A 15,393-nucleotide genomic window follows, 5' to 3' on the forward strand; every position below is an offset into this window, starting at 1 on the left:
TTGAAATTTAAGGAAATATTCTGTAAGAAGAAACAATGAGTAATCTAATTAATCTCAAAAGTTTAGACTTAAGATTAGAGTATTCTTTTTTTATTTTATCTTTTTAATATAAATAATTAATCTTTCAAAACTCATTAAAATTTGTCATTATTTATTTTTAATAAATTATTTTAAATAATTTTTAAATAAAAGTGGAAAATAAATTGGTGATAGAATAGAATAGAAAAACTCGCACATATAAATGCACTCAGAATACATCTTAAAATTTATTTTTATTATATTTATATAAATAATTTTTATTTATTTTTAGGTATTTTCATAATTATTAATTTTTAATAATTCAATCAATATCTGATTTTTGAATATTTAATATACACCCTGTTTCCTCTTTTTATCATTAATTCCAGAACAATTTGGTAATTTAATAACCTTTTTCTATTGGAAATGAAATTGGAGATAAAGGGGCTTAAAATATTGGATTAGGTTTAAGGAATTGCACTCAACTTATAAATTTAAAATTTATTAAAAAGTAAATTTTATTTATTACTTTTGAAAAAAATTATGTAAAAGCTTTATTATTCAAACTGAATTAAATAAGCTTAAAATTAAAAAAATATAAAGTCTCTAACTTTAATTATTTCATTTATAAAAGCGCAAATTAAATTGGGGATGATGGAGCTTCTACTATTGGTACAGCACTTGGGAACTGCAAGTTCCTTACTAATCTTGTTTTTGTTATTTCGTAAAAAAGATTTTATATTTATTTATTGATAACTTAAAAAATTTGAATTACTTTTTTTACTTTGATTTAAAATTTCAAATCAAATTTAAATAGTGAATAAATAGATTTATTTTGTTTGAAAAGGTAAAATTAAATTGGTGATAGAGGAGCACAAAATATTGGATTAGGTTTGAGTAACTGCACTCAACTTACAAATTTAAAATTTTGGATAGAGTAAATTCATCTCATTTATTACTTTTGAATAAAATTATGAAAAACTTTTTCATTCAAACTGAATTAAATAAATTTAAAATTTATAAAATAAATGCTTTTAACTTTAATTAAATGTGATTTTCATTTATAAAAGCTCAAATTAAATTGGGGATGATGGAGCTTCTACTATTGGTACAGCACTTGGGAACTGCAAGTTCCTTACAAATCTTGGTTTTGTTATTTCGTAAAAAAGATTTTATATTTATTTATTGATAACTTAAAAAATTTGAATCACTTTTTTTACTTTGATTTAAATGTCAAATCAAATTTAAATAGTTAATAAATTAATTTATTTTGTTTGAAAAGGGAAAATTAAATTGGTGATAGAGGAGCACAAAATATTGGATTAGGTTTGAGTAACTGCACTCAACTCACAAATTTAAAATTTTGGATAGGGTAAATTCATCTCATTTATTACTTTTGAATAAAATTATGAAAAACTTTTTCATTCAAACTAAATTAAATAAATTTAAAATTTATAAAATAAATGCTTTTAACTTTAATTAAGTGATTTTCATTTATAAAAGCTAAAATTAAATTGGGGATGATGGAGCTTCTACTATTGGTACAGCACTTGGGAACTGCAAGTTCCTTACTAATCTTGTTTTTGATATTTCGTAAAAAAGATTTTATATTTATTTATTGATAACTTAAAAAGTTTGAATTACTTTTTTTACTTTGATTTAAATGTCAAATCAAATTTAAATAGTTAATAAATTAATTTATTTTGTTTGAAAAGGGAAAATTAAATTGGTGATAGAGGAGCACAAAATATTGGATTTGGTTTGAGTAACTGTACTCAACTCACAAATTTAGAATTTTTGATAGGGTAAATTTATTACTTTTGAATAAAATTATGAAAAACTTTTTCATTCAAACTAAATTAAATAAATTTAAAATTTATAAAATAAATGCTTTTAACTTTAATTAAGTGATTTTCATTTATAAAAGCTCAAATTAAATTGGGGATGATGGAGCTTCTACTATTGGTACAGCACTTGGGAACTGCAAGTTCCTTACTAATCTTGTTTTTGATATTTAGTAAAAAAGATTTTATATTTATTTATTGATAACTTAAAAAGTTTGAATTACTTTTTTTACTTTGATTTAAATTTCAAATCAAATTTAAATAGTGAATAAATTGATTTATTTTGTTTGAAAAGGGAAAATGAAATTGGTGATAGAGGAACATAAAATATTGGATTAGGTTTGAGTAAATGCTCTTAACTTACAAATTTAAGTTTTATATCAGAGTAAATTTTATTTATTATTTTTGAAAAAAATTAAATTAAAGTATTTAAGATATTAATTAAAATATCTTTTTTTTTAGTAATGATGATATATTTCTAAAATCAAGTGAAATCATTAACTGTAAAAACATAAAGTTATTAAAAATAGGGTAATTAATTTTTTTTATTTGATAATATTAGAAATAATTTTTATCTAAAAATTAAATTTAAATTTGAAAAAACATATAGATATTTCAAAAGATTGGCTTAAAAAATAAAAAGATTAGTTAAATTAATTGTAGAAAATGAAGATTGAATTACTAAAATTAATAATTAAATATTAATTTATTAACATTACATATTATTATAACAATAAATATAAAATATAAAAGTTTTATAATGAGTATATATTTTAATCTTTAATTGCATTTCATAAAAAAGAATTGATTGAATATCAGAATTTAATTATCATTTAGTAAAATTAATAAAATGTTGAATATATATGCTATATAGGATAAAATCTTTCTTTTGTATCTACTATATTAACTATTTGCAAAATAAAAACTGTATTAATTTACTTTTTTAATCTTTAGGTATCTTCAATTAATTATATTTAACAATTTACAAGATTTAAAGATTAGTAGAAATTTGAAATTTTTTTAAAACTCCATAAAAAATTGTTCACAAAACATAATGTATGTATGTATGTATGTATGTATGTATGTATGTATGTATGTATGTATGTATGTATGTATGTATGTATGTATGATAGTGACACTTAATATTTAGAATAAAAAAATTGAAAATATTTACTAAGTATATTTTTTAAAAATAATTATCTAGATTAAATTTAATGCCTTTTTTATAAGAACCAAATTACTTATATTTAATGATTTCCTTTCTTAAAATTTTAAAGGATTTGAATTATTTTTTTGTAAAATTATCTTAATTATTGGGCAAAAACAATAAATTTAAAACATTTTTAAACAAAGATAAAACACATATAAAAAAATAATTTATCTTTAAAATATTAGAAAAAATAATATTAATATAAACATAAAAATTCAATGATTAGAATTACTGTTACTTATAGTACTATTAAATAATACATTTTTTTTAGGTCCATTATCTAGCTTGTATTTATTTAGGCGTAAGAAATCTTCTTTTTGCAGCACATTTGATTCTTCTAATTCAGGAGTCTAGAAATTTTCATCTTTCAATTAAAATTTCTTATTTTATTAGCTGTTATCATTAACAGATAAAGGAGATTGCATTCCTTCAGAGTTAACAAATCTACTTAAAACATATTATTTTTATTATAAATTCTAAGAATTTTTGATATTTTAAATTGACAAATCTTCAAAGTTAGATAGTTATTTTTATGGTAACTAATATTATTATTATTATTATTATTATTATTAAGCAAATCTCTCTAATTTTTTAGCGATACTTCGATCTAAAAGTTTAAGTAATTTGATATCTATGCTTGAAATATTTTGCTGGTTCTTATAAATTTGTTAGTATGCTTTTAGCGTTTATTCTACCTTTTCATCTTCATTATAATTGACTGATCTGAGTAGATTAAATTCTGGGCTTAGTGACATAGAACTCTAGATTTAATTGCCACATATTTCAGTTTATTACTAACAATTATTATTGGGTGAAGTGTCTAATACTTATTAATTTAAATTTGGCTGATTTTATTATAGCTTTATTTTTTACTTTAATTATTTCAAATGAATGTCAATTATTTCCTATGACACCTTAGGTTTTGAAATAAATTCGAATAACTATAGCTGATTTTCATTTAAAAAGAGATGTTTGAATTTTTCAAACTCCAAAATCTTATTGACAATAAAGTTAATATCTGTGTATTCTGTTATTTTTTGCTAGCTGAAATCTATAAAGTTTGAAACCTTATTGCGTTTAAAACAGCTAAAGTAATAGTAAATAAAATCTTTGAGCTAAATACTCAACTTTTTGGTTTGACTGATACCTTTTTTGATCTTTTAAAATAACTCATACTTTAAAGTCTAGTCTTTATCAGAACTTTATGAAATATTGCCACTTTACTAGTTTTATTTAGGACTATCTTCTTTTTTGCTAATTAAAGAGTTAGCCATTGGACTATCTCCATCTCTTCTTACCTTTGGACTCACGTTTTAGATTATAGAATTTTGAAGTTTTATTTTTTCATTTTTTTTGAGATTTTCCTTGTTATTCACTTTAGATTTTTCTTCTTTAATGTAATCTTTAAATTACTCTCCTTGTTTAGTCATTTAATTGCTTTCATCAATTTTATTTTCTTTCATACTAAAAGTAAACGTTTAGTTGATGAGCTCTTTTTTAAGTTGAAGCGAAGTGTACGGCTTAGCTAGTATGCAGCCAACAAAAAACAATATGTTGTAAAAACCACCAATTTAAGAAATGACTGAGCTCAGCTTAGTATATGTTCTATTAATATTTAACTCTTTGCTTTTTTCCAAATATATTATAAGTTTGAAAAAGCCTAAGGAAGTATCTTATCCTGTTATAGCTGACTGCTAAGAGAATAGCAATTAACTTTACTATTAAATATCAGAACCTATCAATCCGATATCATCGTTTACATGGGTATTCATGTATGTGAAAGATACTATTTACAAGGCATTTGTATTTACGCTGTAGTAAGTACCACTTGCGTATGGTATAAAAGGATTTTAATAGTTTTCAGCTTAAACTATATAATCTGAATAATAAACATGCATTTATCTATTCTTTATTTTATTTTCGATTACTTAGGGATCTGCACAGCCTTTTCCCTAGCAAGTAGAGATAGTAATTAAAATACCCGAATAAATATTTGTTTCAACTTAACCTTCTAAGTAGAGATTATCTATGTCTTAAATACAATAAAGCTAATCATAATTGTAAATAGCAGTGAATTAACTCTAGAGTGAAGGAATACCAAATAGTTCTTGAGTGCAAGGTCCAACTTTTATATTACTAAAGACTGATTAATATTTAGTATTTCCATTTTTATCTTAAACAGGCACTTTCAGCATGAATTAAGCACTTGCCTTATAAATTGTTTCATCCATAAAAGGGTTTTAGTTAGCATCCAAAATACCAAAAGCAAAAATAAAATTATTTCTATTTAAGTCCACTCTTGAAGGTATTTTTAGCTCATTTTACTGAATTACTTAAGGGTTTTCCTTTCTGTAAATGATCAAAACAGAACTTACAGCCATGTAAACAAGTACAGCAAATACAATCAAAGAAACAAAACCGCCAAGCCTTGTTGTAAATTTATCTTTTGAATGAAAATTTATTTAGATAGGAACTCCAAAAATGTCTAGCCCATTTAGCATAGATCTCACACCTGAGTTTGTTTTAGAAATCATCTTTTAGTTTTAGGAGAAATTATTTAATAATTGATTTTTTTTGTTAATTAATTATCTAGATTACTGATTAAACTAGCAGATTTAATAACATATAATATATGGCCAAATTATAAAAAATCTGCTAGTTATTTCATTTACTGATTTTGATTTAATGAAATAACTTTTCTTCACTTTTTATGCTTTTATTTAATCTAAATTATATATTTTATTGCTTTTTAAATTTTATTTGTTTGATGATATTAATTACACTTTTTCTGGAAAGAAATATAAGAAATTAAAAAAAAAACTATAATTAGAAATGATCCTTATAAGAAATTCAAATATGTCTAGCTAGCAGGTTTAGTATAGAGATTAATACTTGAGCTTATTTTAAAAGCCATCGCTACATTTTAATTATAAATATACTGATTATTTACATTTAAATTATTTCTGCTATTAATTATCATAAATCAGTAGATTACATTTAAAAATATATTAAGTTAGTTAGTTTACTTATTTTAAGATAAAGAGTAAAATAGAAAATAAGTGCATGATTTTCACCTAGCATTTTAAAATAATAAAATAACTTTTCCTCAGCTTTTTTGCTTTTCTTTGATTATTTTTTTTTTCATTTGGTGGTAATAATAGCTAAAAAGTAAATTACTGGCTTAATAATAATTGAATTATTCCTTTTTTTGCTTACTGAAATTTATAAAGATCAAAGACTTAATACAATTAAGTAAGATAATTTATATGTAAAAAATATTATAAGTGTTTGTTTGCTAAATACATTTTTTATTAGATTTTCGTTGTTTTCTTAAAATATTTGTTTGGTTTTTATTCAAATTTTTTAAATAATTAAGTAATTTATCCATCTTTATTTAACTATTTAGGAATAGAGAGTAAGCCATAAGTGTTAAAATAAAAAGTAGAAAGTGAAAAAAATATATTTAGTTTTACAAAATAAGAAAATTTAATTTTTTTTTAAATGTTACTTCGATAAAAGTAAATAAATAAATAAAACAAACAAACTTTAATAAAAGTACCTAATTTTTGTTCATTTTAATTTATTATTAGAAACAAACCCCTAAGTTTTATAAATAATATAATTTATTATTAGAAACAAACCCCTAAGTTTTATAAATAATACTTTGTATTTAAAATTATTTTTTACAAATTAAAAATAATAATAATAGCTAAATATCATAAAAGATATTATCAAATATAATTTATATAAAAAATTTAAAAATAATTGTATCGCAAGTATTAAAACTCATATTTTATTAAAAGTAGTGTGGTTGCTTTTCTCATGGCTTATGCTTTTCAAATTAAGTTAGCATTTAAAAATTGATTGCTTTACATATTAAGAAATCTAATTTGAATTGATAATCTCTCATTTCTAAAATCTATTTAAATTTAGCGTTCATTTATTTTAAATATAAGCATAGATTCATTCATTTTCGTGTACTCATATAAATTTATAATAATTTTATATTCAGGAAAAGGATTAGAAAACAAAAAAATTGAAATTTTTTTATTTTAAATACTCATCAAAAAAATTTTAAATCACATCTGTGTGTAAGGGAATTTAAATTTTCAAAACTAATTTTTACAAATTTAATCACATTTAAAAATACAAATAATATTTTGCTGATTTATTTATTCTAAAAATAAAATATTAGCAAATGATTCCTAAGTATCTAAAAAACACAGAGATCTCTAGCCACTTACTTGCTGAATATTAAAATTATAATAAATTCCTTTCATATTTTGTTTGATATTTATCTTTTATTAAATTTCTGCATAACATACATATGTGATTTTTTAAATATAAATTAATTTCTGATGAAATTACTTCCTCTTTATTGTTTCAAATAACTTATTTTTGACAGTAAAATTAATTCAGCGATATACTGATCTCATTATATTCATCAATGAGGTGTCATTAAATTTAAAATTAATATACTATCTTATAATTTGAACCAGAAATCTAATCAACTTTGGTGTAAAGAAATATAATTAATTGAAAAATAAAAATTATGTTTTAGAACATTAACTAATCCACCCAAAATAGGTTTTATATGTTAATGACTAATAACTATAAATCAAGCAAGCAAGGAAAATTATTTGCTCTTACTTTAGAAATTATAAATAATTAAAAAATACATTCAAAAAAAAATAAAACTGATTAATTTGCATAGATTTATTATTAATTTTTTGTAAATTTAAAAATGCAAATAACATTTTGCTTTTTTATTTATTCTTAAAATAAAATAATTTTTATTTTGCTAAGTGATTCTTAAATATTTAAAAAACATAGATATTACTATCAACTTGTTGAATATTAAAATTTTAATAAATTCCTTGAATGTTTTGATATCTATCTTTTGTTAAATTTCTGATATTGTAATAAATGCCTTTTTAAATATAAATTAAAAATTCTGATGAAATGAATTCCTCTTTATAGTTTGAACTAACTAATTATTGATAATAAAATAAATTCAGTAATATATAGACATCATTCTACGCATCAATAAGATGTCAAGAAATTTAAATATTAATCTTTGAAAAGTCTTCTAATTTTTACCAGAAATTTAATTAACTTTGGTTTAAGCGAATATATTTAATTGAAAAATAAAAATTATGTCTTTATAAATAGAACTTTAACTAATCCACCCAAATTAAATTTAATATTTTTATGATTAATTACTATAAATCAGCAAAGTAACAAGGAAGAGTATTGTCTCTTATTTTAGAAATTATTAAAAATTAAAAAATACATCACAAAAAAAATATTAACATACAAATAAATATTATCCCCTAGTTGATTAACTCGCATAGTTATTTTTTACTAAAATGAATTTTTTGTAAAATTTATAATTGCAAATAATATTTTGCTTATTTAATTATTCTAAAAATAAAATAATATTTTTGTAAGTGGTTCTTAAATATTTAAAAAACGCAGCTAGCTGCTTGCCGAATATTTAAATTTTAATGAATCTCATGCATATTTTGTTATTTAACTTTTGTGTATTTCTGCATAACATACATACATATATAGGTGACGTGACTTACTTTTTAACTATAAATTAAAATTTTTGATGAAATTTATTCCTCTTTATTGTTTCAACCAACTATTTATAGTAAAACTAATTCAATAAAATATAGATCTGATTTTATTCATAAATAAACGAGATGTGAAAAATTTTTTAAATTAATTAGTAAACTATCTTCTAATTTCTATCAGAAATTTAATCAACTTTGGTGCAAAGAATTGAAAAATAAAAAATCATGTTTTAATAAATATATATTTTTATGATTAATTGCTGTTAATAAAGTAGCCAACAAGTAAATGCAATTGTATTGGCTCTTACTTTAGAAATGATAAAAAATTAAAAATACTTCACAAAAGAAAAATATAAACATACAAATATTATAATTTAACTGATTAATTAATTTGCATAGATTTATTTTACTAAAATGAATTTTTAGTTAATATTCTTTTTAAAGTAATTTATTTTATTAGTTAGTTAGTTAGTTATAATAAAAATCAAAATTGTTTTAATAATATTCAAACTAACCATTAAAATCTCCTTTCATTTTAAAAGATTTTTTAAATTCTAATGAATAATTTCTGTTTATTGATTTAGCTTATAATAATATATTTTATATATTGTCATATAAAATGATTAATGCGTATCTTAATCAATTAGTAAACTGAGAAATCAGATTTGTTTAATAGCTAGCTATTTATTTGCTACAAATATATAATAACTTTTAAATACATTATTTAGACATAAAAAAGCAAGAATATGCGTTTAGCTATTCTATTTTATATTTAAAAACTCCTTTTTAATAAAAGCAAAGTTAAAATTTTTATTATAATATTAATTACTCTTTTGAAAGACATGAAAATTACTGAGATATTTATCAAAATAATTTACAAAACATCTAAATTTTTAGTAACTTTCATTCGTATTTTATGCAGAAAATATAACAAAGACTAAAAAATGTCAAAAAAGCTTTAGTTTATTTATTTATTTATTTCATCTTAATCTTTTTTTAAAAATGCAGGTATCTTCTTACAGCTAGTAATACCTAAAAACTCTTTCACCATAAAGTAGAGAAGTAAATTCATTGTTTGCAATTGCAAAAGATAAATAGCCTTAGCTTTAATATATTTTTGACTCATAATTGTAATATTCATTAAATAAATCATTAGATACAGAATAGCCCCCTTCACAATTTTAAATTTTTTTAATTCTTACATCTAGTAGAAAATCTGACTACTTCTTAACAACTTCTTAGCAACCAAGATCAAAGTAAAGTTATTAAATACCTTTGTTGATTAGTACTAATTTATCACTTAATCTGACTATTTCTATCGTTAGATTAGGATTACTGCTGCAAATATGCAACTTTTGATTTATTGATTTAATAGAATCGATATTTCCTTTGTTCTCTTATTGAATTAAAGAATAATCATCTTAAACTTAATTTTATTACTGGTTTATCAAATCTGTATCAATATTCGAATCTGTCATTTAATCTTTAATGAAAATGTTTTTTTCTAGATTTTTATCATCTTTAGACTAATTCCACTCCACTTAATTATATTAATTTTCTTCATCTATTTTTAGATCTAAATAAAAAATATTTTCATTAAATTAGACTAAAATAAAAAAAAATATTATACTGTTAGGCAAGTTAAATTTTTGATGTTATTTATATTATTCAAAAGAATTTATATTATTTTGGATATTGTTAAAAACTATTTGCTCATTTATTTCATTCTGATTTCTTTCTGGGATAACTAATTCGATTTGCTAATCTTGTCCAATTTAAAATTCACTGTTTGGCTAATTAGAATTTTATTATTCCTCTAAGTTTTCACCTTAATTTTACTTTTTAAATGAAAATTAGTTTAAAAAAAATAAATAATATTTTTTGATTTACCTCATCATAAAACCATTTTTAAAACCCTGAAAGAAAGTTTTTATTGAAAATCCAAACATACAATTAATCATTTTCTGTAAAAAATAAGTAATAGCATTCTTAAAATTTAATGAATAAATGAATCTTGCACATTAATTCACATAAATACATAACTTGTCCATCTAGAAGATTTACTATACTCATTGTATTTGTCAAATAACCTTTTAAAATTATTAAAATAAATCATTTTCAGTAAATGCAAAAAAAAAGATGAAAATATCAAAATTAATTTAATTTTAAACTATTTAAATTTGCTTGATTATTTTAAATGTTCAAGATTTGAATGAAACACTAATTATAAATCAGTACTATCAAGCAACTTTTTATGGAAGATATTTTTTAATTTAGATGGCAAAATTCATAATTATATTAAAATTTACTAGAAGTATATTTAGTTGCGACTAGCATGTCTTAATCATTTGGTACTAGTTAATCTGCCTTGATATTAAATTGATTAATCAATCTCTTATGACCGATATGATAAAGATAAATCTTGTTAGTGACAAAATGATCTTAGAAAATAACTAGAATTCCTTATTTTTTATAGAGCTCAAGCAATTTACCCTATGAGATATTTATTTAAGTGAATGAATTCTAAAATAAATCTAAAATTTTAACTTCTTTTCCCATATTTTAAATATACAGCATAGGTTTGCTCTTTTTGTTTCCTCCATAAATACATTTAATAAAAGCTTATCCTTAGAAAACCAAAGCTTTTTTACAATCTTTTTGAAATCTCTTTTTATTTTAATAGAAATTTTATCTTATTCTCAAGTATATGATCAACATTCTGAAAGCAATAAATAATAAAACCATTTTTAAAGCGTCGTTTATGAATAGATATATAAAAATTGGACCAAATACTAAGTAGAATGCTAAATTTAGAAGCAAATTCTTTTGGTATTTCAAATAGAATTTGTAAAAATAGGTTGAAGTAAATATAATATTATGTATAATCATATCATAAACTATTATTGCAATAATCATTTCATCTGTTAATAAAACCAAAAAAATAGGGATAAACACTTTAGTCAGCTCTATAAAAAGCTCAATTTTATAATTTTGAAAGCTACTAAGATCGAAATATTAAATTGTAATAGATGCATCAAAAGTTAATCTAATAATGTAGTTAAAGATTCCTACTTCATTAACTTCTTAAGGAAAACTATCCTTTTAGAAATAGAATTTAATAAGCTTATAAAAGAAGTATATGATCATCTAAAGGTTGCTTTAAACTAATATAAAATATTTAAACAGCAATTACTATGTTTGTTATTTGATAATTTTAGGATTTCTTTTGTTGCTCCTTTAATAATTAATACAAAAAGATATATCTATATTACTAATAAATACTTCTTTGATTTTTTAGTTAATATTTATCAAAAATATATATTAATAAAAGACTATACTTCAAACTATGCTTAATAAATATTATATTTATCTAAAAATATCTTCTTTTCTATAAATTGAAAATATATTTCTGTTAGTTCATTTAAAAACACTTTAAAGAATGAGAGATTCTGCTATGTTACTTTTAAAAATATTAATATAATTTAATATAAATAAATCTATCTATTAACATTATAACAAAAATATCAAATGTCTTTTGGCTTGCTTACTCATTCAGTATAAAAATAATCTAAATAGAATTTTAAAAAATCAATAAATTATCATCAAGTATTTATCTTAAAATGATTGATTGTAATCATAAATATATTTGCAATTTTTTATTTAAATATTCATTTAGTGTAATAAAAAGTAATATGATATTTATTTTAATATCGATTCTTAAATTATTAATGTTTATCGCTAAAAGTGCTTTAAATAATTTCGAAATAAATATTTTACTAATTAATTTAAATTTTGATTTTATAATTTTATCAAAAATACATTCAATACGAATAAAAAATAGTAATTTATCTTTAAAATATTTTTTAGATTTTAAATTTAGTTAGCTTTATATAAAAGAAACATTTAAATTTAGGTTTGATATTAATTGTGTTTGGAATAATGTTAATAAATAAATAAATTTATAAAATAAACATATCAGACAACAAAGAAATAAATACGTCAATGGGAAAAAATCAAAGCATTGAAAAGATTTAAAAAATATAAAACAAGCTTTCATAGGATTGCATTTTAAAAGAAGATATGAAGAAAATTATTAATAGCTTAAAAAATTAATATTAAAAAATAATTTTTTTGGCTAATGATAGAAATTCTTTACTAATTTCTTGCATACATAGGTAGAAAAAAGCAAATTTGATTTTAAGAATTTCAACACAGCCTTTTAAACCCTTAAAAATTATAGATATCAAAGATGATTCATTGTATCCATCTTGTTAGCAGCATGTTTTGTAGCAATTTAGTTTCATTTTATAAAAAGATTAATCAACTTATTTATAGAATCCATCACCTACAAAATAGATTTAGGTTACTTAAAACAGAAACAATGAAACAAATTTAAAATCAGAATAAATTCTTAATAAAATAAATATTGATAACTAATCTACATTATATAATGGACATTAAAAAGAAAACATTTCAACATTTTATGTGCAGGAACTGAACCAAACCCTTTATTTTTAAAATCTTAAAACTCTATGTTTCGCAGAATATTCTCCACCATATCAAATCAAGCAAAACTTCCATTTAGTGACCAAGATTTCTTTTTGCAAAAAGCTGTAATTTATTCTTCTTTAAAAATAAATCTTAATATTAATTAAAATAATAGTAATGAATAAATAGATATTACTGGAATACAATCTATTGTGGAAAAATGCATAAATCTTGAAAGTCTGACATTATAATTCATGTTATTTTAATTTGTTTAGAAATTCACACTAAATTCATTTTTAAAGGAAATCATAAATATAGCACTAAGAAATTCTCTGTTTAAATTATTGCTTGAGCTACTGCAAGCAGCTCTAGGAGCTTAATTTAAATTTAAGGTATTTTAAGAATATATTATCTATTAAATATTCAAAACTTTTTAGTAAAAACGAAGTAGGTGATTAAGGTGTTTTCCAACTAAGTCTGGCTATTTCTCAATTAACCAAGTTAAATTCATTGAAATTAAACTTAAAGTAAATTTAAAATAATATATGTTGCTTTGATATTAAAATATTATAAAAGATAACATAATTATCTTATTTTAAATTAAAATTAATTTTCTAAATTTAGATAAACTCAAATAACTGAGACTGGAGCCTAATATTTAGCAAATTCTTTACCTAATTGCAAAGAATTAATGAATTTAGATTTAAAAATAAAGTATATAATTTATTAATTAAAATCTTTAAAATTTAGATTTTATAAACAAAAATATTAATATATTTTATGTTTAAGCTCGAACAACATACAATCTAATGGTGTTTTATATTTGGGAATAGCAGTTAGCTAATGCAGTAAGATTAAGGAACTCAAATTAAACTTTGAGTAGCTAATTTATTATCCTGAATTAATTAATAAATAAATAAAAATTTTTTTACGATATAAAATTAAATAGTAGTGTCAAAATATAAGGAGAAGGAGTAAAGTCACTGGCTGATGGTATTGGAAAGCTGAAAGATATTGAATTTTTGAAATTAAAATTATCGTAAATTATTATTTCATTTAATAAAATAAAAATGAATATTTTAAATAAAAGATATAATGATATTCAAACATTGGAAGTCAAAGCACTTATCTCTGAAATATCTAAATGTAGTAAAATTAAAGAGTTAGATTTATGTCTTAAGTAAATATATACTTTGCTTAATTTTATATTTAACATTTATTTTTTTCAATCAAAAGATATACAAACGTTAATGGTGAGATTTCTTTTAGCAAATTATTAACAAATTTAACTAATTTAGAGGTGCTGATTCTAAATTTTGAGTAATTTTTTCTTTAAAATTTTTTTTTAACTAATTTTTTAAAATAAAAGCATTCACAATTTTCAATAGCAGAATATCGAAAATTTAGTATTGAGTCTTAATTCAAACTAAAAATTAAAGAAATTTGAATTGAGTTTCACGTAAAAAATATTTATTACATAATAATATTTATAAACTTTAATATCTGATAGAAACAATAAAATCAATTAAGAACTGGCTAATAAGATAACGAACAATATTATGTCAATGAGCTAACTCACTGACTTAAAGCTTTGCCTTAAGTAATCAAAAAATAAAACCATTAATTTTTAAAAATACTCTTTATTATTTATTAAATAGGAAAAATGAAATCAAAAAAGATGTCTTAGATATTTTTGGCATTAAAATTTCTTAATTCAAATAACTTAAATCGTTGAAAATGGATTTGTCGTATATTTTTTCTAATAATAATAAATAAATTTAAAAAAATTATAATTAATATATAGAAAAAATGATATAAATTCAGCTGCTTTTAGAAGTTTCATTAATAATTTAAGCTAATCAAAAAGCCTTAAATAGCTTCAAATAAATGTTAGGTAAATTTAATTTTTTTAATTTTACAAAAATATTATTTTTGATATTAATAATTAGCTAAAATGCCCCAAACTAGTTTCTATAGGATCAACAACTATATTTTCTAAATTAAATGACTTCACTCACTTAACTTAGACTAAATTTAGAGTAATCCAAATTTAATTTAAAAAATTTAAAACTAAAATAAATTTTCATTCAATTTAGAAGCTTTCTTATTTTTGAAGAAGATATCAGTAAACTCCAATAAGAGCTTATTTAGCTTAAATAACTCTAACAACTACAAATTCATTTTAAGTAAATTTTTAATAACTTAAAACTATTGATTAACTTATAAAAATAAAATTTAGACTCCGAATATTTTA

The 15,393-nt window shown here is 20.5% G+C and overlaps 5 protein-coding genes across 5 annotated transcripts in view; 3 read left to right on the top strand and 2 right to left on the bottom strand. All coding sequences in view use genetic code 6, as the record gives it.

The window, feature by feature from the left end:
• TTHERM_000209479 (hypothetical protein) overlaps positions 1-39 on the top strand; it is a gene marked incomplete at both ends in the record, with an annotated part of 871 nt that extends 832 nt beyond the window's left edge. Inside the window, one exon of the mRNA XM_012795382.1 lies at positions 1-39. This exon is cut by the window's left edge and continues 167 nt beyond it. Coding sequence (XP_012650836.1) covers positions 1-39 — 39 coding nt within the window.
• Positions 40-444: 405 nt separating this feature from the next.
• On the top strand, positions 445-2,539 carry TTHERM_00209480 (translation initiation factor eIF-5A family protein; the record flags this gene model as incomplete). The annotated part of the gene is made up of 11 exons (XM_001007139.3): positions 445-529; positions 622-742; positions 866-955; positions 1,089-1,178; positions 1,301-1,390; positions 1,522-1,611; positions 1,734-1,823; positions 1,946-2,035; positions 2,158-2,247; positions 2,325-2,393; positions 2,473-2,539. 11 exons carry the CDS (start codon positions 445-447, stop codon positions 2,537-2,539), a joined length of 972 nt encoding a protein of 323 aa, XP_001007139.3.
• Positions 2,540-3,287: 748 nt separating this feature from the next.
• TTHERM_00210480 (transmembrane protein, putative) lies at positions 3,288-5,606 on the bottom strand (the record flags this gene model as incomplete). The annotated part of the gene is made up of 1 exon (XM_001007140.1): positions 3,288-5,606. The coding sequence occupies one exon, from the start codon at positions 5,604-5,606 to the stop codon at positions 3,288-3,290; it is 2,319 nt and encodes a 772-aa protein (XP_001007140.1).
• A 4,025-nt stretch (positions 5,607-9,631) lies between these two features.
• Positions 9,632-11,486, bottom strand: TTHERM_00210490 (hypothetical protein; the record flags this gene model as incomplete). The annotated part of the gene is made up of 4 exons (XM_001007141.2): positions 10,961-11,486; positions 10,542-10,741; positions 10,282-10,489; positions 9,632-10,227 (listed from the first exon to the last, which is right to left on the bottom strand). The coding sequence occupies exons 1-4, from the start codon at positions 11,394-11,396 to the stop codon at positions 9,632-9,634; spliced, it is 1,440 nt and encodes a 479-aa protein (XP_001007141.2). The 5' UTR covers positions 11,397-11,486.
• Positions 11,487-12,628: 1,142 nt separating this feature from the next.
• The window catches only part of TTHERM_00210500 (hypothetical protein), a gene marked incomplete at its 3' end in the record, with an annotated part of 3,089 nt that continues 324 nt past the window's right edge, over positions 12,629-15,393 (top strand). The window contains exons 1-16 of the mRNA XM_001007142.3: positions 12,629-13,264; positions 13,315-13,395; positions 13,442-13,531; positions 13,577-13,666; positions 13,764-13,853; positions 13,929-14,018; positions 14,089-14,178; positions 14,230-14,319; positions 14,376-14,459; positions 14,509-14,598; positions 14,650-14,739; positions 14,798-14,887; positions 14,944-15,033; positions 15,089-15,178; positions 15,236-15,325; positions 15,379-15,393. The exon at positions 15,379-15,393 is cut by the window's right edge and continues 158 nt beyond it. Coding sequence (XP_001007142.3) covers positions 12,654-13,264; positions 13,315-13,395; positions 13,442-13,531; positions 13,577-13,666; positions 13,764-13,853; positions 13,929-14,018; positions 14,089-14,178; positions 14,230-14,319; positions 14,376-14,459; positions 14,509-14,598; positions 14,650-14,739; positions 14,798-14,887; positions 14,944-15,033; positions 15,089-15,178; positions 15,236-15,325; positions 15,379-15,393 — 1,871 coding nt within the window. The 5' untranslated portion in view covers positions 12,629-12,653. The remainder of the gene's footprint in view (positions 13,265-13,314; positions 13,396-13,441; positions 13,532-13,576; positions 13,667-13,763; positions 13,854-13,928; positions 14,019-14,088; positions 14,179-14,229; positions 14,320-14,375; positions 14,460-14,508; positions 14,599-14,649; positions 14,740-14,797; positions 14,888-14,943; positions 15,034-15,088; positions 15,179-15,235; positions 15,326-15,378) is intronic.

The sequence above is a fragment of the Tetrahymena thermophila genome (genome assembly GCF_000189635.1).
Source record: "Tetrahymena thermophila SB210 genomic scaffold scf_8254815, whole genome shotgun sequence".
Taxonomy (NCBI): domain Eukaryota; phylum Ciliophora; class Oligohymenophorea; order Hymenostomatida; family Tetrahymenidae; genus Tetrahymena; species Tetrahymena thermophila.